The 26,621-nt window shown below is 49.7% G+C and overlaps 6 protein-coding genes across 6 annotated transcripts; 4 read left to right on the top strand and 2 right to left on the bottom strand.

The window, feature by feature from the left end:
• Window positions 1-1,241: 1,241 nt before the first annotated feature.
• On the top strand, window positions 1,242-4,003 carry BO85DRAFT_450899 (fungal specific transcription factor domain-containing protein). The gene has a single exon (XM_025660477.1). The coding sequence runs from the start codon at window positions 1,507-1,509 to the stop codon at window positions 3,874-3,876; it is 2,370 nt and encodes a 789-aa protein (XP_025514175.1). The 5' UTR covers window positions 1,242-1,506; the 3' UTR covers window positions 3,877-4,003.
• Window positions 4,004-10,348: 6,345 nt separating this feature from the next.
• On the top strand, window positions 10,349-11,524 carry BO85DRAFT_375547 (uncharacterized protein; the record flags this gene model as incomplete). Its single annotated transcript, XM_025656175.1, has 1 exon — window positions 10,349-11,524. One exon carries the CDS (start codon window positions 10,349-10,351, stop codon window positions 11,522-11,524), a length of 1,176 nt encoding a protein of 391 aa, XP_025514176.1.
• Window positions 11,525-13,698: 2,174 nt separating this feature from the next.
• Window positions 13,699-15,297, bottom strand: BO85DRAFT_400616 (uncharacterized protein; the record flags this gene model as incomplete). Its single annotated transcript, XM_025657129.1, has 2 exons — window positions 13,699-14,601; window positions 14,685-15,297. The coding sequence occupies 2 exons, from the start codon at window positions 15,295-15,297 to the stop codon at window positions 13,862-13,864; spliced, it is 1,353 nt and encodes a 450-aa protein (XP_025514177.1). The 3' UTR covers window positions 13,699-13,861.
• A 1,134-nt stretch (window positions 15,298-16,431) lies between these two features.
• Window positions 16,432-21,342, bottom strand: BO85DRAFT_497800 (RHS repeat protein; the record flags this gene model as incomplete). Its single annotated transcript, XM_025664006.1, has 1 exon — window positions 16,432-21,342. The coding sequence occupies one exon, from the start codon at window positions 21,340-21,342 to the stop codon at window positions 16,432-16,434; it is 4,911 nt and encodes a 1,636-aa protein (XP_025514178.1).
• Window positions 21,343-23,036: 1,694 nt separating this feature from the next.
• Window positions 23,037-24,385, top strand: BO85DRAFT_63010 (uncharacterized protein). The gene has a single exon (XM_025665543.1). It carries the CDS (start codon window positions 23,321-23,323, stop codon window positions 24,284-24,286), a length of 966 nt encoding a protein of 321 aa, XP_025514179.1. The 5' UTR covers window positions 23,037-23,320; the 3' UTR covers window positions 24,287-24,385.
• A 646-nt stretch (window positions 24,386-25,031) lies between these two features.
• On the top strand, window positions 25,032-26,368 carry BO85DRAFT_470015 (calcineurin-like phosphoesterase; the record flags this gene model as incomplete). Its single annotated transcript, XM_025662362.1, has 2 exons — window positions 25,032-25,349; window positions 25,432-26,368. 2 exons carry the CDS (start codon window positions 25,032-25,034, stop codon window positions 25,870-25,872), a joined length of 759 nt encoding a protein of 252 aa, XP_025514180.1. The 3' UTR covers window positions 25,873-26,368.
• Between the last annotated feature and the right edge of the window lie 253 nt (window positions 26,369-26,621).

Genomic DNA, 26,621 nt, shown 5'->3' on the forward strand with positions numbered 1-26,621 from the left:
GTCCAGGTTCAGCGGGAGGCGAATTCTGGTTCACGGGGGGATACGAATGGCGGTGGAGGAGCCGCGGTAGTCAAGATAAGACACAATCAAGCACTGTTGTGTTGGCAGGGTCTGGAAACGCTAGAAAATCGCAAAGTTTTGGCCATGAAAGTTTCCAGCGGCCACGAAGGCTTGTCCAACGTGGCTCAGCAGGCAGTGTTGGGGAGGCGATGGAGGCACCGTGGATGCTTTTTCCAGCAGGCGGTGGCAGAACGCGCACTTACGTTGCCCGCGGCTATTAATAACGCGGTGCATGCATAATTCAGTATGCCGTGGCTCCGGTTGGCTTCCCACGATCTTCATCCGGTGGCAATCCTAATATACCAAGTGCGAGGGAGTTTCCTATTCCATCCTCGTGGTCGGAGTCATCCCGAGTGATCCATTAGGGGTTCCAAGGCACCAAGCCCCGACCCGTAGCAATGGAAAAGGGGAGGTGAAGACTGAGGACTGCATGTGGTCCTTCCTCCTCCGCGGAAGGGCCAGTTCCACCGAACCGACAGAGTGGAAAGTGGAAGGGAAAGTTCACCAGTGGATCCCATTAGCTTGGTCTACCGAAACCTTAAGAAGTTAAGGGGAATCTGGAATCTTGGATCGACTGGAGGGGAGACTTGGAGAAGAAGGGAGAGGAATGGATGAAGAATGAGAATGCCCTCGCATCGAGGAGAGTTGATCGTTAGGTAGGGTTGGTAGTTGGTAGTAGGAAGTTGAGTTGCTGGTCGAGTTTTGTTACATTATGAACTTGAACAATGCACACCTCCCGCTAGTCCTGTTCCGGCCATAGATTTGGGGGCAGCCAAGCCCTTCTTCCTCCTGCATTTTTGAGTGCTGCCATGTTGAACAACCAACTTCATCTGTGCACCCAGTTAATCCTGCACCGGCTATGAACTGTGCCATCTTCTCTGGGTCCATCTGAAACGGTGGCTCAATTTCGCCGACACTCGGCCGCCATCAAGTAAGATCGCTTCAAAATGCGGGTTCGAAAGACACTCGCCACGCACCGGTTGGCTGCTGAGCCTCGACTACTCGGCGCTAACGAGTATATACTGGCTTAATCTCCGGCACTGCTCTCCTAACGGCGGGTGATGCCGCAACGATCGTCGCTTATCATCATCTCCAAATCCGCTTTCTTTCTCCTGCGCGAACTAGATCGATTCCCGATGTGATTTGATTATAATCGACCGTAAGCGTGGCCCCCCCTCCCTCTCCGACGTTAGCTCTTCTTTTCTTGCTTTTTCCTGACCTGTTCATCCCGACGACTAGATACATTACCTTCCACCCCCCAACATCGTGTTGGCCCTGCTTTCGCCTGGCCTATTCTAACACACTAGCTAGCCTGCTTACTGCCGCCGTGTCAACTCCTCGCACCACTTATGGGACCCCGCACTCCGGGTTATCTCCACATTGCTTGCCTGGGCGAGTTAGTATCTGCACCCTAGCAGTTGGCCAACCTCTGCGTCGGATCCGGCTATGGAATCTACGTCGAAGCCTCGAATCCGCAAAGCTCCGCCGGTCTCCGCCCCAGCTCCCCGGAAAAGGCGTAGGAGGACGGTCATAAGCCAAGCGGCTGATGATTGCTTTACTTGCGCCCGACAGGGTACTCCCTGCGACCGGCGTCGCCCATATTGTTCCCAGTGCCTGGACAGCGCCCGCAATTGCGCGGGGTACAAGACAGCGTTGACATGGGGCGTAGGAGTTGCCAGTCGAGGAAAGCTTCGAGGGCTGTCCCTCCCCGTGACCGGGGCACAGCCTGCGGTCGCACCTCCGAAGTTTTCCCGCGTGACAGGGCCACGGACAGCGTCGAAATCCCAACCGGCTCTTGACACAGCCGCAGAAAAGCGACGACATGACAAACAGCGTTCTTCAGGCACTGGGCTTGCCGAGCATGGATCTGTCTCGGTTCCAACTGCTTCACAACGCCGGGCGTGCTCACCGGAGTACTATACGGTGGATTCCCATGCTTCGCCAAATTTCTATAATTCTTATTCCTCACGTGCGACAAAGACCGATTCTCCGAGACAGTGCCATGCCCCATTGATCTCAAATCCTGATCCGTCAAGGACCTGGATGGGACCAGAACAAACACCAATACCAATACAGTGTCCGTGGCCAGCTCAGGCTCCGAAACAGAAAGATAATGCTTCAGGTGAACAAATGGAAGAAACCTGTTATGACGAGGTTTCACCACGTATAAGTGCTTGCCAGCCGCCATCATTATCTCAGCAGCTGCTGGCACGTTCCGTGGGACGTACACCTCGACTCCGATACCTAATCAGTTATTATGCCGAAGTCATTGCTCCGATGATTGTGGCATTTGATAGTCCAACCAATCCATTTCGAACGTATGTTCTTCGACTGGCCCAGGAAAGCACATCGCTCCAAGAGGCCATCGCTACATTGGCCAGCTGTAATCTGCGACAGCGACGCGAACGAGGAATGAGGGCGACGGAGCGAACTTTGCCGGGGCGCATGTCGTCCTTGGCCCACCAAGCCTTGACCGATGGAGCATTACAGGACCGGGCTGGTATCAGTATGCCTGAAGAATATGCCCAGGAAGAGCAGTATCATCGAGGCATGGCGGTCTCTGCTTTGAATCGGGAATTGGCCGACCCGCATCAGAGACTTTCTGACTCTGTCCTGGCAACCTTACTCATCCTCTGTCTATTCCATGGGTGTGATACTGGGGTCGCTCAATTCAAGACGCAGTTTGCGGGGGTTACAAAATTGTTGGCCATCCGACTGTGCAACTCACCTTGCATGTCGGATGAGCTGAAGTGGTTTGTTCGGATGTTCACATGGATTGACACGATGACCGCCACCACCAATGACCGCGAGGTACAGCTTCGCGGTGCTTGCCTGGATATCACCGCCGCCTCGGACGGCGAATGGGGACTGGAAAATCTGGCGGGATGTGATGCCGGACTTTTCAGAATCGTAGCGCAGCTAGGTCGTTTGAACCTTTTGAGCCAAAATCAAGAAGTCCGCACATCGACGCCACCAGACATCCATATGCCATCCACTACTCTCCCGCCCTCGATGGCGTTCTTCCCATCGAACATTCCAGCCACCTCGTCCGGTGCTTTTGCATTTTCATTGCCGCCGCCGCCGCCTGGTGGTCGCAACGGAGCACAGCTGTCACCGGCGTTCTGGGCGGAATGGTATTCTCTCCGACAGAAGCTTGAGTCCTGGCGATTTGTCCCCCACCGATCGCAATCGGGATCGCCTCTCTTTACATCCAGCCACGCCTACATCTCGCCCCCTTCATCACCGACAGACCAGCCGGTGGTCGCAACTCACAATCTGAAGGACGTCATACACATCTCTGAGTCATTCCGTCATGCAGCGATCTTGTACAGTGAACGACTCGCCTATCCAGACCTACCGTCCGATCACCCTCGTATCCAAAACATTGTGCAACACATAATGAGTCACATTATGACTGTCCAGTCTGACGCGTATCTCCTGTGGCCACTATTCATCACCGGGTCTGAGTGCGTGCGTGCCGATCATCGCGCCATTATCCGCCAACGGTGCAAAGATCTATCCAGAGACTCTGGCTTCTTCAACAACCTCTCCTGCTTGCAGCTGCTGGAGAAGATCTGGGCAGAGAACCCTGCTGCGGATGGACTTCCTGCTGTCTCATCCCTTGATTTCGGCTTGCAGGCAGCCGCCAACGGGTCCGTGAGCGAGGTTACATTTCTCCCGCCTGGAAGCTGGGCCTCCTCCCAGCATGAGGCTTTCATGTCTCCGACACTGCCCTCTGTCTCTCGGAAGCAGGGATTCCGCTGGCACGAGGCGATGCAAACCAAACGCGCGGAGGACGAATATATGACTGTATGACGTGACCAGACGGATACGTGCATCAAAGAGACGATCCAGCCTCAATTGCCAGACACCGATCATGAGCACCAATAACACAATATAGAGGTAATCATATTAGCGAAATATAATGAACAGTAATGCAATATCCTCCTCCTCCCCACTACGTACACACAATATGGTGCACACTGCACACTGCACACAGTATCTATCGCAACCTGACCCTTCGGGCCACAACATCCACCGCCAGCCAGCAAGCCCCCCACCACCACCGGACCCATCGCACTAGATCCGTTCCCACTTTCCACAGAATCCGCTCAATACGTAGCAACAAGATTAGGTATCTAGCCTACTGCGTAAAATTCTCCGTAAACCTACTGTCACCTGTCAGACTCAGAAGATTGTTGATACGATACGTCTACTCCGATCTGACGGTCCCTCCAGCAACCCCAGCCTAACATACCCACCCAAACAAACCCACAAAGTTAAGTAAGTAAGTACTTACGGGCAACCGGGCATCTCCCGAGCAGCGAGCGCAAGTACTTCGGAAATTTTTGAGTTGGATTTGAGTTTCGGGTCCTGCGTGTCAGATGCTCATTTGTTGGGTGGGAGGCAGACTCTGTTTCTTTGTGTGGGAGAGGTGGACACTCGGTACTCTGTTGTGCTAGCACTGCTGCTGTGGTGATGGGTGAGTGCCTAAATCTTAGGAGGTGAGAGGGGAGGGGTTCTTGTGAGTTTTGATTGTGTTGGGTTTGGTTATGAGGGTATACTGTGCCGTGCTGCGCCAATATACTATTTACTATTGTTTAGTATGTAGGCTAGGCTACAGTATCGGTTAGTATGTATGTTGGTTAATGCACAGCAGTGGCAGTGGCAGTGGCAGTGACGGCTTATACTATTCAATGTATAGTACTGTGCTTATAATAGTGATGTACATGCACATAGCCATACTCCAGGTAACTAGTCAACTAGTTAACTAGTTATTTAGTTATAGTTACTACATGCTTCTTAGATAATACCTCAGTCAGATTTCGTCATCCCACCACCATCACCGGAGACATGGAAGATAGGGCGCATCGCTGAGCGTGACGAGCCTTGCCTTGCCTTGCCTTGTCTAGCCTTGCATTGCCCCGACTCCACGAGACAAGAACAGATGCGACGTGATCGATCGGACCCAGACCAATCTATTCTAAGAGATAGATAGATAGATAGATAGATACTACTACGGTTGTAGTGTAGATGAGGGGTTGACTCCCGTCCTTACTTACATCACTTCCCACTGAACTAGTACACAAGTAGTAATGCACCTATTATACCCTTAGTAGGGTCAGTCATCTGCCCCCCGGAAATCCAGAGGCGGGGGGGTGATGGATGATGGATGATGCCAATGTGATAGTGATGAGATGAGATTCATCAACTTCGGCGGCTATTCGGGGGGGTCTTATCCCCTACGTCTTCCCGTGTGGCGGGGGGGGGGGATTTACTACGCCGGGGAGTGTAAGAACAAGGGTGTGGTTGGGGTTGGGTTAGGTTGGCGGTTAATTGTAGTGTACTCCGTACATGGTAGTAGAGTAGGTTGATGTAGAGATTAAAAAGAGGGGTAGAGAGAGGGGGGATGACATGGGGTTACTACCGATGTATCTATCTATTGAACTTGGTGGTGGTGGTGGTGGAGGTGGGGGTATGGTATGTACATACATGATTTTCTTAGTGGTATTTATGAGATGGGGAGAGGGTTGGGTGGATTGGAGTGGGTACAGCGTGTTACTACTACTTGTTGTCTGTCTATCTGGTTACTTGGTGTTGGTGGTATGTGGGCGGTGGGGAGGATATGGAGGACTTGGATGTGATAATCTTGTTAATGATATGGTATTCATTATATTTTTGGCGTCTTGACGTTAGGTGTGGTATGGGAAGTATTGGTGCGGATTGTTGGTTTTGTGTTGGTACGGGCGACTTGAGCGTAGGTGACAGATAAGTATATGTGGCACCAAGAGATGTCGGTCTCTGTAGACTAACGAGCATATACAATAAACATATCACACTTTCTACTAATCTAAATGCTCTATCGAGCTCGAAACCATACGTAGCTGTTTAAACATATGAAACAGCATCTTAATAGCTTAACCCTAACACACTACAAAACAATGAAACATCTATTGGCCATCATCCAACACTACTTTGATATAGCGTAGTATATTCCACGTGCATCCCTAGCATATTGACGTAACCCATCTGCCAAGCACACAATACATCCATGAACCTGGTGTCTAGAGCCAAACGCAAAACATTTCCTGCAGCGGTTACACTCATCCCAAGTACGTAGTACAACCACAGTGCGTAATCCTTACACAGTACTTACTACGAGTAGTACTCCCTACCTAACCTAACCAACACGATCAACGATCCTCCACACCTGCGGAAGCGGAAACCTGCAGACGTGTCGGGCTTTGTTGACCTTCGGCTCCCAAGCGGCGGGCGGCATCTTGTTATGTTAACTGGTATACGAAGTATTGATAGGCTAGCTCACACGCGCTCGGAATTTTATAATCAAACCATGTGGGAACGAGGAATGCTAAAGTACTAGTGTAATTTGTTTTGGTATGATCCTTCGAAACGCATGCACGCATGGATGGATGGATACCAGATAAGGCATCAATCCAACATTGGAGGTGCAGTATACGGAGTAAATCGATTAGTTCGCCAATCACTCCTGACTAGGGCTCAGGGCAAGGGCTGAGTCAGGCGCACACATTCACGACTAAAGTCACAGGGCACAGGTCTTAAATTCTAATCCAACGGGTATTGTGTGAAAGGATGGGCGGAAATGAGACTCAAATTCCGGCCGCGCGATCGGCATGCGGCTGGGGAGGTCTAGGATATGCAGGGGCTTAGTTGCTTGTGCTGAGGTTGCTTATTTTCTAGGCAGGGAGGGAGGGAGAGGGTGTGTGCCATTTGGGAGAAAGTTGTTGGAAATGAATTAGATAGATTGGTTTGTGGTTGAAGTTAGGTTGCTATTTACTTGTTGTGTTGTGTTGCTGTTGTGAGATAGATTAATGTGGATTTGTGTATCAATTTTTGGAGTATCGGCTGGGGACATTCTGGCATTCTATGGGTCTGGCCTGAAATGTGATCAAGGGCCAAATATCTGCATTAATTTCGGGACAAAGGTACATGGGGTCCTTGTATGTACCATACCATACAGGCTGCAGCGTAATTGAAGGCATCTTCCAGAAGGAAAGCAACACCAGCTGAAAGGAATAATAATTAAAAATAAGAGCGAGACTATCAAGGCACACGGCACAGTCTAGACTAGATCATCGGCTCCCCGAGCAAGGGACGGTGAAAACTCTGATGGTGGGACTGGCCCTGTGGGGGTGCTTGTTTGACTTTGATTTACTTTGCTGACCATCCTTTCTGGAGGCCTTCCACATTCGGCGGTGCGGACGATGAGGTGAGAGTTAGTCAGTAGGGATTTTATCACCGCCATGTTGTGTAGCATACATGGGAAATATCTGCCAGTGCGATAGGTCATTTCGAGTAGTTTCCTCGCATCTCACTAGACAATAATGAGAGATGTAAGTAGATTGGCGGACCGTATCTCCCCCTCCCAATCAGGACACTATCACCGCAATCCATCTATGCATTCGAACCGTTGACGCCGAGCGGAGCTCAGCGGCACCCGGACTTGATCCCGCGTCCGGCAGGGTTTATCCAATGGTGGTCAACCCAATGCAAGTGGTTGCTGGAAGTTCAGCCAAGTTCAATGATGAGGAGTCCATCTCTCTTAAAGTTTCTGATATGGCTCAGGATACTCTTTAATATTGTGACTCCTCCCGTCCCGACAGGCTAACGCCACCACGTAACCATGATCACATACTTTTCTGACCTGCTTTGACCCAGAGCGCCATGTGTGACCTTGCAAAGATCCTCTGGCCAGCCAGCGTTCAAAGAAGGGTTGCCTATCTGCCAGGGGCCACAGAATTCGCTACTTTCCCGGTCGCTGATTGCGTGGAAGTCTTGACACCGGGGAAGGCCGATTTCTAATTGGAAGTCCGCCCGGGGACTGGCCCTACGGAATCGAACTGAACTACTACTAGTACTTCCTGCTAGTAGCAGAACTAGTAAGTCTTGTGGTCGCTTGGGAGCTTGAAGGCGCTAAGTACTTTGCTGTTCCCCTCGGTCTGTCTGTCTGCCTGCCTGCCTGTCCGTATTGGGCAATGGCGTCTATCACATTCGAGAGACGCCGAAACTATGCAGTCTTCAATAGTCTAGAGCCCAGACAGCTTGAGTGTCCTGGAAGTTTCACAAAATTGTTCGCCAGACAAATGCCCGGATCCTGATCCTACGAATTTTTAAACTACCGCGTTCGACTCGCAAATTGCGGTCTGTCCAACAGGCGTCGTCCGATATGAAGAGGGTGTGGTTGCTGCCCAGCTGGTCGGCAGCGGTAACGCCCATCCGTAACGCCCATCCACTCCAGCTGTTGCCCAACTACCATGCGATGGCTCGTGGCTTTTAGGGAGTCAGATATTCCATGCCTTATGGTTCCACTGGTTCGAACAGTTGAGCTTGTTCGCGGACCCCGGATCGCAACCATGGATTACCGACGGGCTCATCCGCACACTGTCCATGGAACCGACCGTCGATAATCGTGCGCGCCAGATCAGCATATCTATTGATGTACAGTACTTTGGACCATGGACTGGCCCCATGCCGGAGATGCAGTCACTCTGTAGGTTCGGCTCCTTCGGTAGCATGCCCAGCATGGCTCTTTCCATATAGAGGCGCTGCCACAGACATTGTAGGCTCCTACTTGACCTCGCCACAGTGCTAGGCACCCAGGTAGGACAAGCTCTGTATAAGAGAGTGAGTGTCCATCTCACGATGACTGCCTTGAAAGATATTAATATCTCTTACTCACGACTGAGCCACCTGTGGCAACGTGACCATGACTCACATTCCTTCGCCCCGAAAACGTGATGTGCTCCTTGCTATGCGGCAGGCTCCCACTGTAGGTACGCAACGCCTGCTGAGGAACGCAGCGGCGGCGGAGTGATGGGCTCACCAATAGCAATGCGCCGCGGTAGTTCTTATCGAGCATGATAGACAGACATGTTGAAGAAGATGACTGGACTTGAGAATCTGAGGATCCCCTCTGCGCATTCTTTTCCGTAGCGAGCCTGCCGTTGCCTGTTTCATCGTGTCGCCCAGTCAGGGAGCGAACGCGGGATGCCCAACAGAGCGGTTCAGATGACTCTTGCAATGGCGCCCATCAATCGGATGATTCATCGCCATGCCGCGGAGAGGGGGACCTGATAATGAGTATATTAAAGCACGAGTCGCTGTCGGACCTAGGATGATACTCTGCGGCGATTTCTTGAGGGGGAATGTGTCCAGCCTTGTCTGGTCTTGTCCTGACTGACTTTGCAACAGTCTGGATGGGATGAGACGTTTCCAATATCTTGCAGTATTGAACTCTCCTGCTACTGGATATTATCACTTCTATTGATACTCGTACTTGATTGGGTTTCACCCCCCTGGCCATCCCTCGCCCATCCATCCTTTTTGCTTTCTGGTGGTGGTTGGGCCTGAAACCACACCCTCAGCAATACTTTACCGTATGGTCAGCAAACGCAACAGACGTGACATGACGGTAACTTTCATCAGCAAGTCACTAAGAGACGAACTAAATCCACCGCACTAAGCCCACTAACCCACTAGCGTGACTCCGCCGCAGCGCAAGAGCAAGTCTGGAAAGATTAATTACCGACGGGATTATACCTGGGAGCCCCACTCCATACCAAGTTTACCGCAGCGCCCGTGCCCTTTCTTTTTGTCTTTTCTGTCTTTGCCGTCCGTACAAAACCGGTTGGCTCCTCTGTGACTCCCCTTCCACACACACACAACACCCTTCTTGGGTTCTTCCTATCTATATACTACTCTTCCTCTTACACCTACTCTCCCCTGTCGCATCCCTTCCTTGGGTCGCCTCCTGGAAGTTCCCGGCTTATCGCTGTTCTCAGTTGTATATACTATATACCTCTCAAGAGGTCACCGCGTTCCTTAACGCACACTTCCCATCGTTTGATCTCTGTTTGCCCCCCGGAGATCCCCAGGCATTCCTTCCACAGCCAGCCGCCTTTGCCCGCACACCGTTCGGTTAGCGACAACGTTCAAATGCACTCTCAGCACATACAAATCGCCTCCTCCTCTCCCCTAGAAACCGTGCCTCGGTGACGGTCCTCTTCCTCAGTCATCATCGTCATTATCGATATCCCGATTCCGTTGTCCTTTTAAACCCGGCGTCGATCGGCTTGTTGAACGATATCCTGTATAATATACCTGGGTTGTGCTTTTTGTTGTTTGCTGTTTGCTTTCTATACCTCTAGCGATTGTCGTGCTTCTGGGACTCTTTCCCTCCATAAAAAGTTCTCGTTTCGTGTCTCGCCTCGCCGTTTGCAGCCTCGATTTTGATGCGCCTTTCTCGATAATGTACCATTATCCCAGTCCTCACCCTGGGTGGTCTTCCTACGACTACATGACCTCCCCTCCCACCTCGCCTCACTACGCCTATTACGCCACCCAATTTGCCAGTCCCTACGCCTCGCCTCGTGGCCCCTCGAAGCGCCATAATCGCAAAGCCAGCTACGCCGGTCCTAGGGAAACGGCAGGATGGTATTCCGGGTATGGCCATGGAATCTATGAAGCGATGCCGGAGCATGGCACGCCACCGCGCAAGCACGATCCTGTAAGTGCTTCTTTTGGTGGCTATCACCGTCGTCGCAGTACCATGGCTGGTGCGCCCGCCGGTCAGTGGGACTCTGCTGGCGCTCCGCCATCCCATAAACGACCCATCTTTGTGGATGTGGTCGACGATGGATACGACGACGCCCCCCGATACGTCTTCCGCGAGGAACCCAGTCCTCCCCGTCGCAAACCAACGACGCCTCCGCGCAAGCCAAAGCCACCCACTGATCAATACTTCTACTATAACCAGGTTCCTGCCCAAGATGATGTCGATTCCGCCAAACGCGCCCGGGCGCGTCGCCAATCTACCTCCACTCGGACGCCATCCAAGCCCAAGCCTGCCCCCGCGGCCAAGCCGCCGCCAAAGGCCACCGAAGAGGACGCTGCGCGGGCCGGTATCCCCGAGGGATACTCGATCAAGAACTGGGATCCGACGGAAATGCCCATCATCCTTCTGGGCAGTGTTTTTGACGCCAACTCGCTGGGCAAGTGGATCTACGACTGGACCGTATTCCACCACGGCGCGTCGACTCCTATGGCAGATGTCGCGGGCGATCTGTGGTTGTTGTTGATCAAGTTGGCCGGTAAGGTGAAACGGGCAGACGAATGCATTGAGCGCATCAAGCGCCGCGATGCGCGTGAGACGGTTGCGGATTTTCTGGAAAGTGGTGAACGCCTGTGGGTGCGATTCAAGAAGCTGCTGAAGACATGTGAACAGTTCATGTGGAAGGCCGCCAAGCGCGAGGGTGGCAAGACGGTCTCGATGGGCCGCAACGCGGGCTGCGAATTTGTGGAGACGATCTTCGGCCGGGACCGCGAGCTAGAAAGCACGGAGAAGTTGATGAACAGCATCCGGTTATGGAACATGCGCTTTGACGCCAACTGCGAGGAGATTCTTCGCCGACCGACCTCAGCTTAGAACGGATACAACTTCGACTTATCATCCTATACCGACATAGGAAACCCCAAAAGTAATACTCTGATTTGATTTCGACATAAGCGACGGGATGCATTTTTCGCACCGCAACGGAATACAGGCGCGTGAGCGTTGTCCTTGATTCTTCATTTTTATTCTCATTATCACCGGATTGCATTTGAGCGCGTTTGGTTTGGGCTTGGCTCACTGGATTGCTGCTGCGTGTGATTGATACCTACTGCTCGAATACCCCGCTATCAGCGCGGGAAGCTTTTTCTATTCTTACCTTTCCTTTGTGATGCATTTCTTTTATCTTTCTATTGTTATGTTTCCTGGGACGGGGATCTGCTTTCTTGACTGGCGTGCTTGCTCATCGGGAACGCGGACTTGATATACCCTCAGCAGCAGCAGTATACAAGTGGCTTCGCTTCGTTCTGTTCTTTAAGATACCATTCTGCGACACACCAGTTTATCATTCGGTTATCAGTGTCGGACACTGTTGGGATGATTCTTTCCTTATTTCCTTTGTTTGTACTGGCACAGCGTACATACTAGATACACTACTACTACTATTTACCCACTACAACCACGGACCGATAGACCAATATTATACCATTTACACTGCACTTCATACTACGTAGTCTGATTCTGATGATACTTTTACCCCACCACGTAGTGCCTAATTAACCAACCAACCAGAACAATCCCGTATCTGCATCCATCTGCACGTCACATGCCCAACACAGTAACACCAGAACTGACCTGATAAGTAAGTGACGGAAGTTGATGTCACTGGACCCTCTCGGCCCCATAACTCTGCATCAATCCACTAATAACTACCCATCTATCTACTAGTAATTAGAATAGTACGTAGTAGGGTTTTATGCACGTCGCCCAACCCGCACTCACATACATTATGTATGTACGTATGTATGCCACATGGGCCATGTGGACAGACAACAACAGGGTAGGCAACTGACTGACAAACACCTCAGCAGGTAATCATTTGCCCTCCCCCTTCGGATTGCATTGGATTGGACCAACTAACCCAGCCCGCCATCCATCCATCGGAACTAACGGGGAGTCTAAATTTGGACGAATTATTTTATAAGGGTAAACGCGGTAGATTAACTTGGGTTGAATTTTGAGGTGAGGTGGTTTAGGTGTTATTACGGTAGTTCTTTGGGGTTATGAGCTGTTGTTGGGGTTGTATGTGTTGGTAGATGGTTGGTTGATGGGCTGGTTGCTTGGCATGCGCGGGTAAAGTAATTAAGTTATGTACATGGTAGTAGGAGATGAAGTTGGTACTTACTTAGTTGGGTATTGTGACGAAAATTGAATTTGAACTGCATACTAGGATGGGGTGATTATAGGGGGTAACTTAGTTTGAGATTTACAGTTGTTCCAGACAATAGGTACGTAAGTCGGTGGGAAGTAAAGCATATATGTACATGTATTTGTGTAGAATGAAGAATAGTTATCTTGATGAAGATGATGATGATGATGATGATGATGATGACCTCTACTACTTCTTACCATGAACTACAATATGTCTAGACATTCAGTGACCCCGAAAGGGGGTGAAACCGATGGCCGGGGTTGCTGTAAGGGTAATCATCCTGGCTGATACCGAGAAGATAATTTGAAAGTAGTGAGCCTTACTCACATCTATAATAAAGATTAGTACTACTTATTCTGAATCCCGCAGCTAGTGTCATACTATCTTAAAGAGAAAGTGACTGGATATACCTCTAGTCGTAGGAGGGAAATAAAAAATATGGCTATAGACTATAATTTAGATATATTCTTTTCCTCCACTACTGTCTCTAGCATTGAATGGTACTATGGGAACTTTGTGCAGAGTTTTATGATGTTTCTACTATTAACTTTATATATTTATATATATACACAGTGGCACTAATAGAGTTCTGCCTGTATCCTCGTCATGGAACGTATGTATGTTTAGTAACAACCCGATAATACGAACAGAGGCTCGATCGGACTGTAACGATATCAATTAGTGAACCGAGGGGATGGAGACTATTTGGGGACAGTTACTATGCGTAAGTTAGTATTAACCAGTATCACCACTTGCTTTTTATACGGCGTGAAATACTGACTAAATCGGGGATATACGTATTCTACGGGAAAGCTAGAGTTACTAGTGCACAAGGTATAATAGGTAACCCCGAAATTGATATTAGTATCTATTTGATGATAGTATATAGCGACTGACAAATGAAGGAACAATAAAGTTGGATCTCACGAGACAAAAACAAAGTGAAGAAAACCGAAATGATACAAAACAGGAAAGCCCCTCCTCTCCAATCCCCATATCGCTCATTCGTCATCCTCAAAATCTTCATCGTCACTGTTATCATCCTCACCTTCATTGTCATTGTCATCATCGTCTTCTCTTTCCTTTCCCCCTTCTCCTTCCCTTTCGCCTTCGCCTTCTCCATCTCGTTCGTTTCTCTCATTGTCCACCTCCTCATTGTCGATTCTCTCATCCTGGGTAGCGTCATCATTGCCAGCAGCGGCTGCCCATTGAGCGTGTTGCTCTGGCGCCATTGGCGCCGTCAGAACCTCCGCCCGTATGAGTTGGATCGGAGGTACCGGTAGATAATTCATACCCACAATCGTATCATGGTAGCTGTAGCGGGGTCTTACCACGAGAAGAACCTGAGCACCATGGTGGGACTCAGAGCCAGCATGGAAATGATGGGTTACCATAGTGTCCGAATGGTGATCAAACTTGGCAAGCTCAGGCAGTCGCTCAACCACTAAATTGCCAAAGACACTAGCTTGACCAGCAATGAACTTTTCGGCCGCAAACTCTAGAATCATGTGGAGTCTGTCATCGCGGAATGTCTGGAGCGACTCGCTCAGCGATTCTTTGAGTAGGAGTCGAAACAGTCGGCACCCCCACAGCTCGTCCACATAGGACTTCACGAGTGCTTTGCGATGTTCATGCATCGGTTGGCCGAGTGCTGAGTATCGGGGACCATCCACAAACTGGATTGCTGCGGTGCAGATGCTCACGAGGGTTGACTTCCACCATGCTGCGTTTGTGGGCAATACTATGTAAAGGCTAAGTGTTAGTGAGTTTCAAACTATCCAGTAGCGAGGAAGAGGGGAGAAAACAGAGCTGAGACGGACATACTTTCTTTGAACCTCTGGTATATATAGTCAAGTCTCTTAATGAAGTTGACATCCCCGGGCTGGTCCGTTGCATCCATCTTGGCATCCATAAACCAAAAGGGGGAGGTGGCAAACTTTTTGTAGATGAACTGATTGAGCATGGTCTCTAGCAAAACTTTTCCAAACACAGAGCGAGCGGCAGGAGGAAGAGAGGAATGAATCTTGTCCCAGTCCTCTTGGACACAGAATCCATCTAGGCTGGCGATAATGGCCTGTTTGTCATCACTGGAGAGATGAAGCATCGAATCTTCTTCACCAAAGCGCCAAGCCCAACCGTGAACCTCCATTTCAATTTTAATGAATTCCTTTTGGAGATCTGCTGGTGAAGACCCCCTGTGCGGTCCAGCCATAAAGGCCATGGACCAATAATGTTCAATCATCTCATCATACTCCTGTCGCTGACAGAGGTACTTTGCACTGGGTAACAAAGCTGGACCCCCTTCGTTCCATATGTCCGGTATCGATCCCTCCTCCAAGTCTAACATGGCTTCCTTCTCCATGGCCAACTTAGATTCTTCTTCAAAATCCGACCAAGTGCGCTTGAGCCGCTTATGTTGGTTCTGGGGGCTGGTCATAATGACGATGAGTAGCGTGACGAAAGGGCCAAATAGAATCGGTAATTTTGGTTTGGAGTCTATTCAGGAGATGTTGAGAGGAGGTGTCGCAAAATTGGGAGAGAGTGTGGATACGGAGGAAGATGATGGGAATTGAGAGAGAGAGAGGAAAATCGGGCAAGGTAAACGGGGGGATAGATGACAAAAGTCTATTTCTTTATTCATAGATTCATTCATCCGTTCATCCATTCAGTCAGTTAGTTCCCTGGCTGCTCATTGGCTCTTAGGGCTACCCGGCTCTTTGTGTGATGCGAGGCATCAACCCATCCGCAAATCTAGCCCGTGTGAGGGTTTCAGCCGCAACAAACCTTCTTGGATGCCATGCAATTGACTGGTAGACCAGTTAAGACAGGGGGAGGGGCCCGCATGTGTGTGAGCGTGACAGAGAGAGACACGGCCAGGTCTTGAGATGAACGTGCGAACTGGGCGCCATTCTGGTGCAGTTCAAATATAGTATCATAGTTTGTAATATATCTGTAGTAGAATTAATAGTAACAGTGAAGTAGCATATCGACAAACATATATAGAGCCAGCTGGTCGCACTTCCCTTTGCAGTTTCTCAATTTCAAGCTAGTATCATCATCAATCTCCACACTGCATATGTATTCAGCTGGACTTGAATACATCCTTAATTTTTCCAATAGTGTCATCTCACAAAACTTCAAACACTTTGTCCCCCGCCTCTATCCACCATGGAACAGAACCGGTATTTCATTTCCGTGGACTTCGGGGCGTATAAGACGGGCAAGTTTCTCATTTTCTCTTGTTTCTTGTTCATTTCCTTTTCTGTTTTTCCCTTTATCTTTTCCTGTTCTCTTCTTTCTTTCTCTCTCTCTTTCCCTCTCTTTCCCTCTCTTCGGCACTAATAGACTGACTACAGCCGCAATTACTGATTATGCAGGAATATCTCAGATTGTGATAGTATATAGTTGCTAGATAGACTAGAATGACACTGCTGTTTTGATATTTGCTTACACTGGCAGGGCAGAGAGAAGAAATGGGGAGAGACGGACAACAGAAAGCCCATTCAATGCTAATCCATCATTCATCCACCAATCTTCTCCTTCACAGCAAGAACTCATATAAAATACTCAATCAAACACCCTGAGCCCGAATCTGACTCCTAACCGACGCACACGATCTTCTCTTCTTCTCCAAAGACTCAAGTGCACCACTTCCCGTCGCTTGCCGCTTGCCCTGCGATGCTCCAAGAGGCCCGAACGTGCACTTGAGCTGGCGATTCAAGATGCCAGGAATGGACTTGCCGGCATCTTTACCGAATGCGCGGTCTCGATGAGAAGAAACGGTGGATTGACCATCCCGCAGAGAAAGTCTGATGGGATCTCTAGCCAACGACGCCTCTCTGACCACGACCGCCTGGCCCTTCTGAGAGGGCTGAGATGATAACGGTGAGCTAGTTACCGGTGATGAACTCGAGACCTGCTGGGACGATGAGGAGTCTTCTCCTTCCAACGCGCTGTAGAGTGCATCACCGTAGAAGCCGTAGGTAAGCTGACCGCCGATTTCGCCTTCCACAGCCCCTTTTACAGCGTCCTTGAAAATTTCCCCACCCGTCTTTGCAACCTCATTGACCGTGTAGGAACCAGCCCGTCCGATGAAGCTCTTGAAGTTGGTGGCGAATTTGAGTCCAGAAGCTATAGCCCGGCCACCAGCCTCGCCGAGCACACCTCCGACCAAGCCGGCGAGCGCGTCAATTCCAACGGACTTCCATGTTGGCATTCGCCCTTCGACTAGATCAGTTGCTACTCCGACTCCGACACTGGTTGCCACCCCGGCTGCGATTCCCACCCCGATCTCGATGGCCACACTTGCTCCGGCTGTGAGGACGCCGACTGCAACACTCACTACCACGCTGACTACGGTAGAAACTAGATCTGTCCAGCTGAAATCGAAGAGCCCGAAGAAGCTCCACTGCCCGCTTGGGTCGATGCGGTTGATGGGGTCGCCCAGGCAGTACGCGTAGCCGTTGATTTCACCTGTGCCGAATGGGCTGCCGGGGTCAGGGACATGGTAGCGCATCAAGACGGGGTTGTAGACGCGGTATCCGTTACCCAGGTGGTACCATCCTGTGACTGGATCACGCCACTGGCCGTTGAAGCCTATGGAGGAGGCGGAATCGGGGGCGCTGAAGCCATAGGGCGTGTACTGCTGTTGCTGGATCTGATCTGGCTGTGCTGTGTCGAACCAGTTCAGCACAGAGCCATTCGCATCAGATCCCCAGAGCTGAATCTCGGTAGAATCGCCGTTCTGAGTACTTTGTCCCAGGTATTCATTGCCAGCAGATATATAGCTCACTTGGCGGTCTCCAGACTTGACACTGATAAGTTTGTCTTGTCGGTAGAATAGCTGAGTATCTGGCTGGTCAGGGATTGACTGGGAGATCAGTTTACCAGCTGCATCATAGTTGTATTGACTCAGAAGGCTGCCACTGCTATCTTTGACTGACTTCAGGCGGCCACCGCTGTCGTATTCCAAGTTACGGCCTTGCTCATCTTGGATGAGACATCCATTAGCATCATATGCCAGGGTGGTTTGAGGTGTGAAATCGGGATGGCTGTTTGTAATCTGGCTGAGCTGGGTTGGATCACTCTGACTGTATGAATAGGTTGCCGTGTTTTGGGTCCCATCTTGGAAACCTGTTGTGACTGATGTGATGTTGTCGAGGTTATCGAAGGTGAATTCTTGGGATTGGATCTCATGTCCCTTTTCATCTTTCGGAAGTTGGCTTCCCTCGCATGTGTACTTGACCAAACGGTTGTGCTCGTCGTAGGCAAATGATTCGTTTCGGACAATGTTCCCACTTTCTTCTACTTGCCGCGTGGTGACAAGACTCGTCTCGCCAAAGGACTGAGTCAGTCTAGACACCTGTTTCTCCCCTTGCAACACTGTGCGCTCAATTTCTCGACCGAAGTCATCGTAGACAAGGTTTGTGGTCAAGCTGGAGTCGTGCTCTTGGTCTTGAACTGTAGTGCTGGACAGACGGTTGGCGCTGTCATATGAATAAGAGACGGTGAGGGATCCTACAGCCAAGGAACTCAGGCGGCCTGCACTATCATATGTGTTCTGGTACTCCGTTCCATGAACATCGGTATATCCTTGCAACTTCCCGGCCATCGAGTATGTCGATTGAGTAGAAAAGGATGCGGCACCTTCGCTGAGGTCGAGCGCTTCACTTTTCAGTAGGCCTGACGGGAAGTACTGACGATCCGCAGTGCTGGATGAGCCTTTGAGCTGTAGCGCAACCCCCGTCTTTGAGTCATACTTGTATGTCTCATTCCTGTCTTGGCCACTGACTGTCGATAGCGATTGGCGCAAACCCGGTTCGTATGTGAGTTTGAAGTCGCCCTTGTCCGTGGCAATCTGAGTTGGCTCTGGGGTGCTGCCCTGGTAGGATTGTTTCAGTCTGCGCCCGCCGACTGTTCGCTGTGTCAATCGGTCCAATCCGTCGAAAGACTGTCCGCCAAGGTTTGCGTCGTTGACTTGGAGTGAGGTCGGGAGAGCTGCCGCGCTTTGGGTAGCATACTGGACGTTGACTTCCCGGCCGCTCGCCCATGTGGTCTTAGTGACTCGGTCAAACGAGTCAGATTGGTATTTCGTCTTGCGACCCAAGGCATCTTCTTCTTCCACCAATCGTCCCAGTCCGTCATAGCTGTACGTGAGCTTGCTGTACTCGGTTCCATCCTTACCCAGAAGGCGGATCTGAGTAGGCACACCGGACAGATTGAGCTGCGTGACAGTTTGGCCTTCGCCCTCGATTCCTTCTGTTTGACTCAGGCTGATAGGATCCGTTGCTGAAGTCGTCGTGACGCCTGTGCTATTGTTTACAGTCTTCAGGACCTGACCCCAGTCGTCATACTGCAGTTCCTTGGTTGTTCGTAGTTCCGTTGGATCGCTGTCTTTGGTACGCAGCCAGTCAATGTCAGTTTGTTCAACATGTTGGCCCAGAGCATTGTAGTTGCGCTCCTGCAGTAAGCGAAAAGTGCCGGAGTATGTGTTGGTAGATGCATCCCACGAGCCATCATCATCTTGTCTCTTCACTTGGCAGATTCTCTCCAGGCCGTCAGAAATGTATTGTGTCTGGACACCTTTAGCATCCGTAACTGACAGCACCATGCCACTACTGCCGTCGTCAGGGATGGCGTAACTGTTGTAGCGGACTGCTTCCTGGTCGGTATCGATCGCTGTTGCGGCTTTGACCAATCTGCCCAATGCATCGTATTGGAAGACATCCCGGATACCAGCATCATCCGTCTGTCCTGTAACCTTACCAGAAGACAGAGAATGGATGGTCTCAAATTTGGCCGAAACGCCGTCAAAGCCAGCCGTATTGAGTGTCTTTTTCAACTCGCCGCTGCTGAGATACTCGTAGGCATATGTTTGGGTTGTGGCGTTGTCTTTCGAAGATAACCATGTTTTTTGTTCCTGGACTCGTCCATGATCGCGCGAGTCTGGCTGGTTGATATACGTATACTCGGCAGTGGTCAGCGAGGCGTCCCCCTCGAGAGTGACGCGCGATGATTGCAGAACAAATGTCTGCACTGTCGCATTGCTTGAAGTAGGGAGCTCCACATAACCGAATTTCTCTGTTCTGGTCGGTGCAGCAAAGGACGTCTCCGCCGGAGTCACTGTTTCCGTTTTCAAGTATCGTTGGAAACCATGAGGGTCAGCCGGGCAATCTGCCTCTCCATCTGCGGCGTAGTATGTGCGAGTGGTAATCAAGCCATCCGGTTTGATCTCCGTAGTAGGATTTCCCCATTCGTCAAACTCGGTTGTTGTTGTTTCTGTCCGACTGGAGGCAGTTGTGTCCGCATAGGTGATTGCAACCGTTTTAGGTAGCAAGTATTGCGCAGGCTGATCGTCAAATGCTGTATTCGGAGTCGCATGATATGTGATGTCCTGGGTAGTCTTTTTCGTGTTCAGTTGTTCCACGATTTTGGTGGTCAAGTGGAACTTGTTGTAAGTATAGGTTGTGGTTGCTCCACCCTCAAGCTGCGCCGTGGATGTGTACTGGTATTCCGCAGGCACCTGGTACAGGTTATCCCCGGTATCACTCCACTGCCGTGCTCCTCCATAGCCCAGGAAGTTATAGGAGGAGTAGCTGTAGGTTGTCTTCATGGCTGGCTGCTGACGACCTGGACGCGCCACATGAGACACCACGTATGGAATCCTCGTAAAAGGCGCTCCAGAGGGTAGCTGGTGGCCATCTTGCTTGTAATTGACCTCTTCAACCAAGCCAGTGGGGCTTGTCACCTGTGAGACACACACGAATCCGTTGCTGAGGGAGGTGTACGAAAACTGCCACGGGGGCGTGCCGTCGTCCAGCGGCAGCTCAAGCTGGGTTAATTGCGCATTACGCCGGATAAGCGTGAAGGTGCTGGCCGCGGTAGTTCCAGGCGCCTTGGTGATGGTTACCTGCGCATCGGAATACTGAACTTCTAGTAGAACATCATCGCCGTCTTGGATCTTGCTCAGTCGTGGCTGTTCACCGTTGCGGATCCACTCCAGGCTGAGTGAGCGACCGTTTGCGCCATAGATGGTGATTGGAACCGATTGGTTGTAAGTATTGTTGAAACCGGAGAGAATCTCTACCTGGCCTGATTTGTAGGCCACCTCATAAATAGACCCTGCTGACGATCCCGTTCTTTTTGCCTGGAAGCTCTTGAGCTTCTGGTCCTGAATGAAAAAGGTACTGGTCGTCTCAGTGGCTTGGAAGTTTTCACCCGTCGAGAGCAACAGAGTCTTGCCTTGGCGATGGTCGTAGGAGGGTAGATTAAAGGACCAGCCAGTACCCAACCCGATATCTTTGGTGTTGAGGGGATTGTAGCTCAAAGATATTTTGAGTGACGGACAGTTGCGAGTCTCCGATGGCGCATCAAAGAGTTGAATACTGACGGTGTATTGTCCAGTACGAGGATCAACTCCTTTCTGCAGAAAACTTTGAAAATTGAAACTCTGAGAGTAGAGGTCGCTGGGGTTGGACGACATGATGGACTGTCTTCTGATTTCCAACAAAATTGAGATTCTGATGATGGGAGGATTGTGTACGAGATCAGGGAATGAGCATGACACTTTAAACTAGATTCCGGAGCAGTGAACAGCTCTCTATATATACATAAATGCCAGTAGATGCCAGCATCTTCCTACCCTGCCAAGAAGGAGGAGCAGGAGCACAATGACTGACCTATTGATGCATCAATCGATGCTGTCTTCGTCACCTCCATGCTGCCAAAGCAGGTCTCTACACTACACATGCATGTCTTACTGGTGGAACATGATGATGTGCGTTCATTCGTCTGCGAGGTGTACTTGCCACCTCAAGTTGATCTAGCACATCAAGTAGGGCTCATTCAAATCACGCATCTCATTCTAATGGTGGCAACATAGCATACAACTATTACGACATTGTACATGCTAAGCCACCAAATTCCCAAATGTATTACAGTATCATTACATGTCTGTCGGACTCTCCGAGGTGTTGCAGTAGTACTAGGAGGGGTTGCTCACATTTGTTCGGCTTTGCCAGCTGAAGTTCAGCTCGGGAATATATTCCGGGATGGATCCGAAGAAATTGATTGGATACTAAGTAGTACTTGATCTAGTAACTACACATTGGAGGGGTTGAAGAATGAGTTCTAGACAATACTAGGATGGTAGTTAATATATTATTATATTAATGTTACATTGGATGGATCTGCCCTCTAACACTTATGGAAGGTGGAAGACGCGTCAAGGTGCACCTGATATTCGCATAGAATGGAGTCATAGGGCCCTTATCGATCGCTTGGACCCGGGTCGCACGGCACGAGCCACTGCATCTTTCCTAATATTAGCTCGCAGGATTGCTGCAACCTTAAGACAACCAAATCCCGGACAGGGCGATCGCTTAACGAGGACTTTGTTAGTTCATTTGGTCTGGATTCATTGGGATGAATGAAACACAGAATATTCCTGAAGGAATGCCTGCTGGTCATAGTGAGCCTACCCCGCCCTGTTGGTGTTATGGTGGTCAGAGATTTTCCAGTAGTCCACCGGACTATCCACTATTTACTATCGGCTTGGCGTCACTCTGGATTGAATCGTGGCAACTTGCTGTGTAGTCGGTCTAGTAAACGGGCGGCGTTACGGACCCCTGCTAGCAAGTGCACTAGTAAAGAGGCCACGCTGGGCAGAATAGTACCGGTGCCAAACGAAGAAAGAATGCAGCAACCCTGGCAGTCTAGTACTAGCTCAGTACTATGTCGCTCTTCGCAAACCAGTTCGTTTGACTGGGTTAGAAGTATAATGGTGGTTGGTCACTTCCTGCGCTTGGCGGCCCTTACATTAGCCTTGAAATCAGGTCTGGAGTTGATTTTGTTAAGCGATCGTCGCCAAATCATGGCCCAGACTTTGACTGATAGGTTCTACTCGCCGTTGGCAATAAATTAAGTGCTCCCCGATCAAGCAGGATGCATGAGGGTGGCAAAGTTCAACTTACAAGATGCATATGCGTCCAGGGCGCAGCTGAACCGGCTGAGGGGAGGCACCAAGTCAATACTGACTATCGATGTACTATACTAGACAAATCCTCGGGCCCGTTTTAACTTGGCAGACCCACCATGGAGTGAGCTGAATGCTCATGTTATACTATCTATGCATTGGAACCTGCAAGTGGCCAACGATCGACGAGGCAGGATTTCCATTGGGCTAAAGGCCCCGGATGATCACGCAAGATAGATTAGATCTGAAGAAAATAGTCGGGTCCCATCAAATTAACCAAATCCCGAAGAGCCTGTGTGATTCAGAGCTGATATCGCAGTATTGGTTTGCTCTCAAGTCGTGCAACCGAGATGGTGGGCATCTGCTAACGCTTGGTTCGTTCTCGAGATCTATAATAACCCCTCAAGAAACAACTTTCCTCGGTCTGTTCAGAGGCCTTTCCTACTCACATCATTCATCTCAGTCAACATTTACCTACTAATTCATCATGGGTTCTACATCCGTCTCCTGGGAGGTTACCTCGTTCGAAGTCCAGGCCACTACACCCAACGCCACGAGTGATGCTCTCTACGTCAATGGCAACATGCAGATTCCTGTGATTGTTGTTATCAGTGTGATTGATCTAAACACCAACAATGCCTATGAGTTGAATGAGTCCGAGCTCGAGACAATCAAACTCATCGACTATGATGACCCTCCCACGGAAATCTCGGGATCGTGGAGCTATTCAGTCACCGAAAACGAATTCGAACACGGGTTGCCATCTACGAAAAAGGCCATCCAGCCTGACCTATCTTTTGCGGCTGGGGGTCCTCAAAAGAAGCGTTACTGGGTTACGACGACGAAGGTCGAAAACAAGAGAATCGGCGCTAGCATCAAACAGTCCGATGGTACGGTTGTCCATACCGGGGGTGGAACCTTTGATTCCAAAGTCACTCTCGTGGGTACAAACCCAGTTACATACACAGTGGACGATCTCAACTTTGAGCAGCAGGAGGAGGATGTAATGCAAGCATTTCCAAGCAAGGACGGCAGTTGGATACAACGAAACTTTTATCTGACGACCAAGAAGGACGAACTCCGAAAAGCAGACCTTCAAGGCTATATTCTGGGCACGGTTGACCCCGCCCTGAAATATGCGACCGCCTATCTCAGAGATAATATGGGATTCTTCAGTATCTTCTACTATTGGCCGATGGGATCAAAAGAAATGCGAACAGTGGGGATTGATTCTCATACGGCTGAAGTCACCATAAATCAGAAAAGCAACGCCCTGTGTGTCACCCATATGTATCTTGATGTATTTGGTACAACATGGCCGGCCTCTAGGAGTTGGGAAGGTCGATTTACGTTCTATGATAAATTTGGAAACCCTGGCACTTTCTGGTTGGGCTACGACGAGGCATTCTTCACCCCCAAAATCTTAGAACACAGATATACCCTAGGAGAATGATTTCTTCTTCACGTGATGGACGAACCTCAGTGATCCTGGTGACCTGCTCATGTTTCACCTAGTATGACTATCTATAGTATCATTACGCTTTTGAGAAAATTTGTTTGTCCCTACCGTAGGAAAAGGTGTATTCAGAAAAGCTGAATCCTAATCGTTACCCGTGGCAAGAAGTACCTGGTAATGTGGTATGTCATATTCAACGAACAATGAAGCTCCATACATATGATTAGAGAAACATTAATGGGGCTTGATTGCTATACTACGCCGTTTTTTGGAAAAGGCTGTCGAATACTGTGCAGAAATACAGCTCAGCTTTTGGGAGATTTGCTTTCCAGGCTTCATGAAGAACTCCCTTTCTTAAATACTAACAAAGGTACGAGGCTCTGAATTATTCCCAATAACAGTATATTAGAACGATACTATCACTTGTATACTGGATTGACGTCTCGAAGGGAAAAGAACATCAACGGAACGTCTTTAGCTTGTAATTCGCTCTTCATTCTACATGCACAGAGTCCCGCTGGCACTATTCACCAATTTTCATCCCAACACAGTCATCCTTCGAATTTTATCCACTACTGTGACCGAATGTCAACTCCAGAATATGGGGAGACTTGCTGCCCTAGCATATACTGAAGTAACTGTCAACAATCACGTGATATATCGTTCGTCCAGTGAATTTTCCTCTTTTGAGTAGTTCCGCCTTCTCTCAGCTTCAACCGCCCATTCGATTTGAATCAAGGCAATGCTTCGGAAAGTATGGTCTTCATTGAACCCAACCTCTCTATCATTCCAGATTCTTTCTGACCTCCATCTGGAGGTCACCCAGCAGTACTCATCGTACGAAATTCCCGCTTGCGCAGAGCATCTTATTCTCGCGGGCGATATCGGACGCTTAACTGACTATGAAGATTACCGTAACTTCCTACAGAAACTGACTGATCGATTCAAATCGGTGTTTCTCGTACTTGGAAATCATGAGTTTTATTACGAGACCTTTGAAACGGGGATAGAAAGAGCAAAACGACTTGAGCAGGACCCTGCACTTAATGGACGGCTGATCGTCCTCCATCAAAAAAAAATACGATGTCCCCGGTTCTAATGTTAGTATCCTTGGTTGCACGCTTTGGTCAAAAGTACCCAAGGAATCGGCCGATATTGTTCAATCGAAAGTCAAGGATTTCCAAAGGATTGCAGACTGGTCGGTTGATGACCATAATGCACGCCATGATTCTGATTATTCCTGGTTGATGAAGGAGATACGTGCAATACAACAGGAGAATGAAGCAGCGGGGAAGCGCAGTAGGCAACGGTCTATCCTTGTTATGACGCACCATGCACCTTCACTTCAGGGGACCTCTAGTCCTAAACATGCTCAGAGTCCTTGGAATGTTGCCTTTGGAACTGATATTCTATCAGGAATTCCTGATGGAGTGAAAGTCTGGGTGTTTGGACATACCCATTACACTACTGATTTCATGGAGATGGGGGTAAGAGTCGTGAGCAATCAACGAGGTTATATGCTGCCTTGGAGTGATTCGAAAGAAGACAGCGGGTTTGATGTGAGGAAGGTCATACAACTATGATAAAGTCTCATGCTCTGTCTTTAGCCTCCAGGCATATCAGCAAGGTTGTCTCAATCAACCTATTATTCCCTGTTACAAGTGCCCCACTACTACCGAGAAAGCCCAACCCTCAAATTGGTAACGGCTGAGAACATTATTATGCAAATCTGATATATTTGTTAGTCGGTGGAGTGCGTTGGCCGATGAGAAAATGGGCTTCCACGCAAGTCATGATGCTTAGCCATTATGAGTGGAGGCCCACGTAGAACTGGTTGAGATTGATTGTTTGATGTCGTTCAATTAAGAGGCATTTATTGCGTTGATAGAACCAGCATGCCAGCCACCATCGGAATGGGTGTGGTAGCATGTGTGCAATGGCGCGTCGGGGCTTACCCCAGGCTGTGGGGTCGAATCTAACCCCGGGTGGGGTACATTGGAGCGATCGGCTATACAAACATTCCATCAAGTCATCATAAGTTGATATGCATCTTAGTGAGACCAACTAATGTACCATGGACCCCATAGAACAACGATCGAAGACAACGCAACCATACTGCAAGCGACCATGGATCCTGCCCTGCTTTTACGAAGGCTCAGCCAATGCGAACCGGTTAAACTTCATAATGACTTCACCCAGCCAAAACCACGCAATCACAACGCTTCGAGACCGACAAGGGTGCGGCTGGGAGCAACAGCCGCCTGTGAGTAAAGTCCATCATGCGGATAGTCCCATCGTCATAATCTCATCATTAACGCCACCATTGGACCAT

Source organism: Aspergillus piperis (assembly GCF_003184755.1).
Source record: "Aspergillus piperis CBS 112811 unplaced genomic scaffold BO85scaffold_13, whole genome shotgun sequence".
Classification (NCBI taxonomy): domain Eukaryota; kingdom Fungi; phylum Ascomycota; class Eurotiomycetes; order Eurotiales; family Aspergillaceae; genus Aspergillus; species Aspergillus piperis.

Excerpts from the sequence above, each read along its gene's own strand:
- BO85DRAFT_450899 (XM_025660477.1), top strand. The coding sequence starts at position 1,507 with ATGGAATCTACGTCGAAGCCTCGAATCCGCAAAGCTCCGCCGGTCTCC.
- BO85DRAFT_63010 (XM_025665543.1), top strand. The coding sequence starts at position 23,321 with ATGGGTTCTACATCCGTCTCCTGGGAGGTTACCTCGTTCGAAGTCCAG.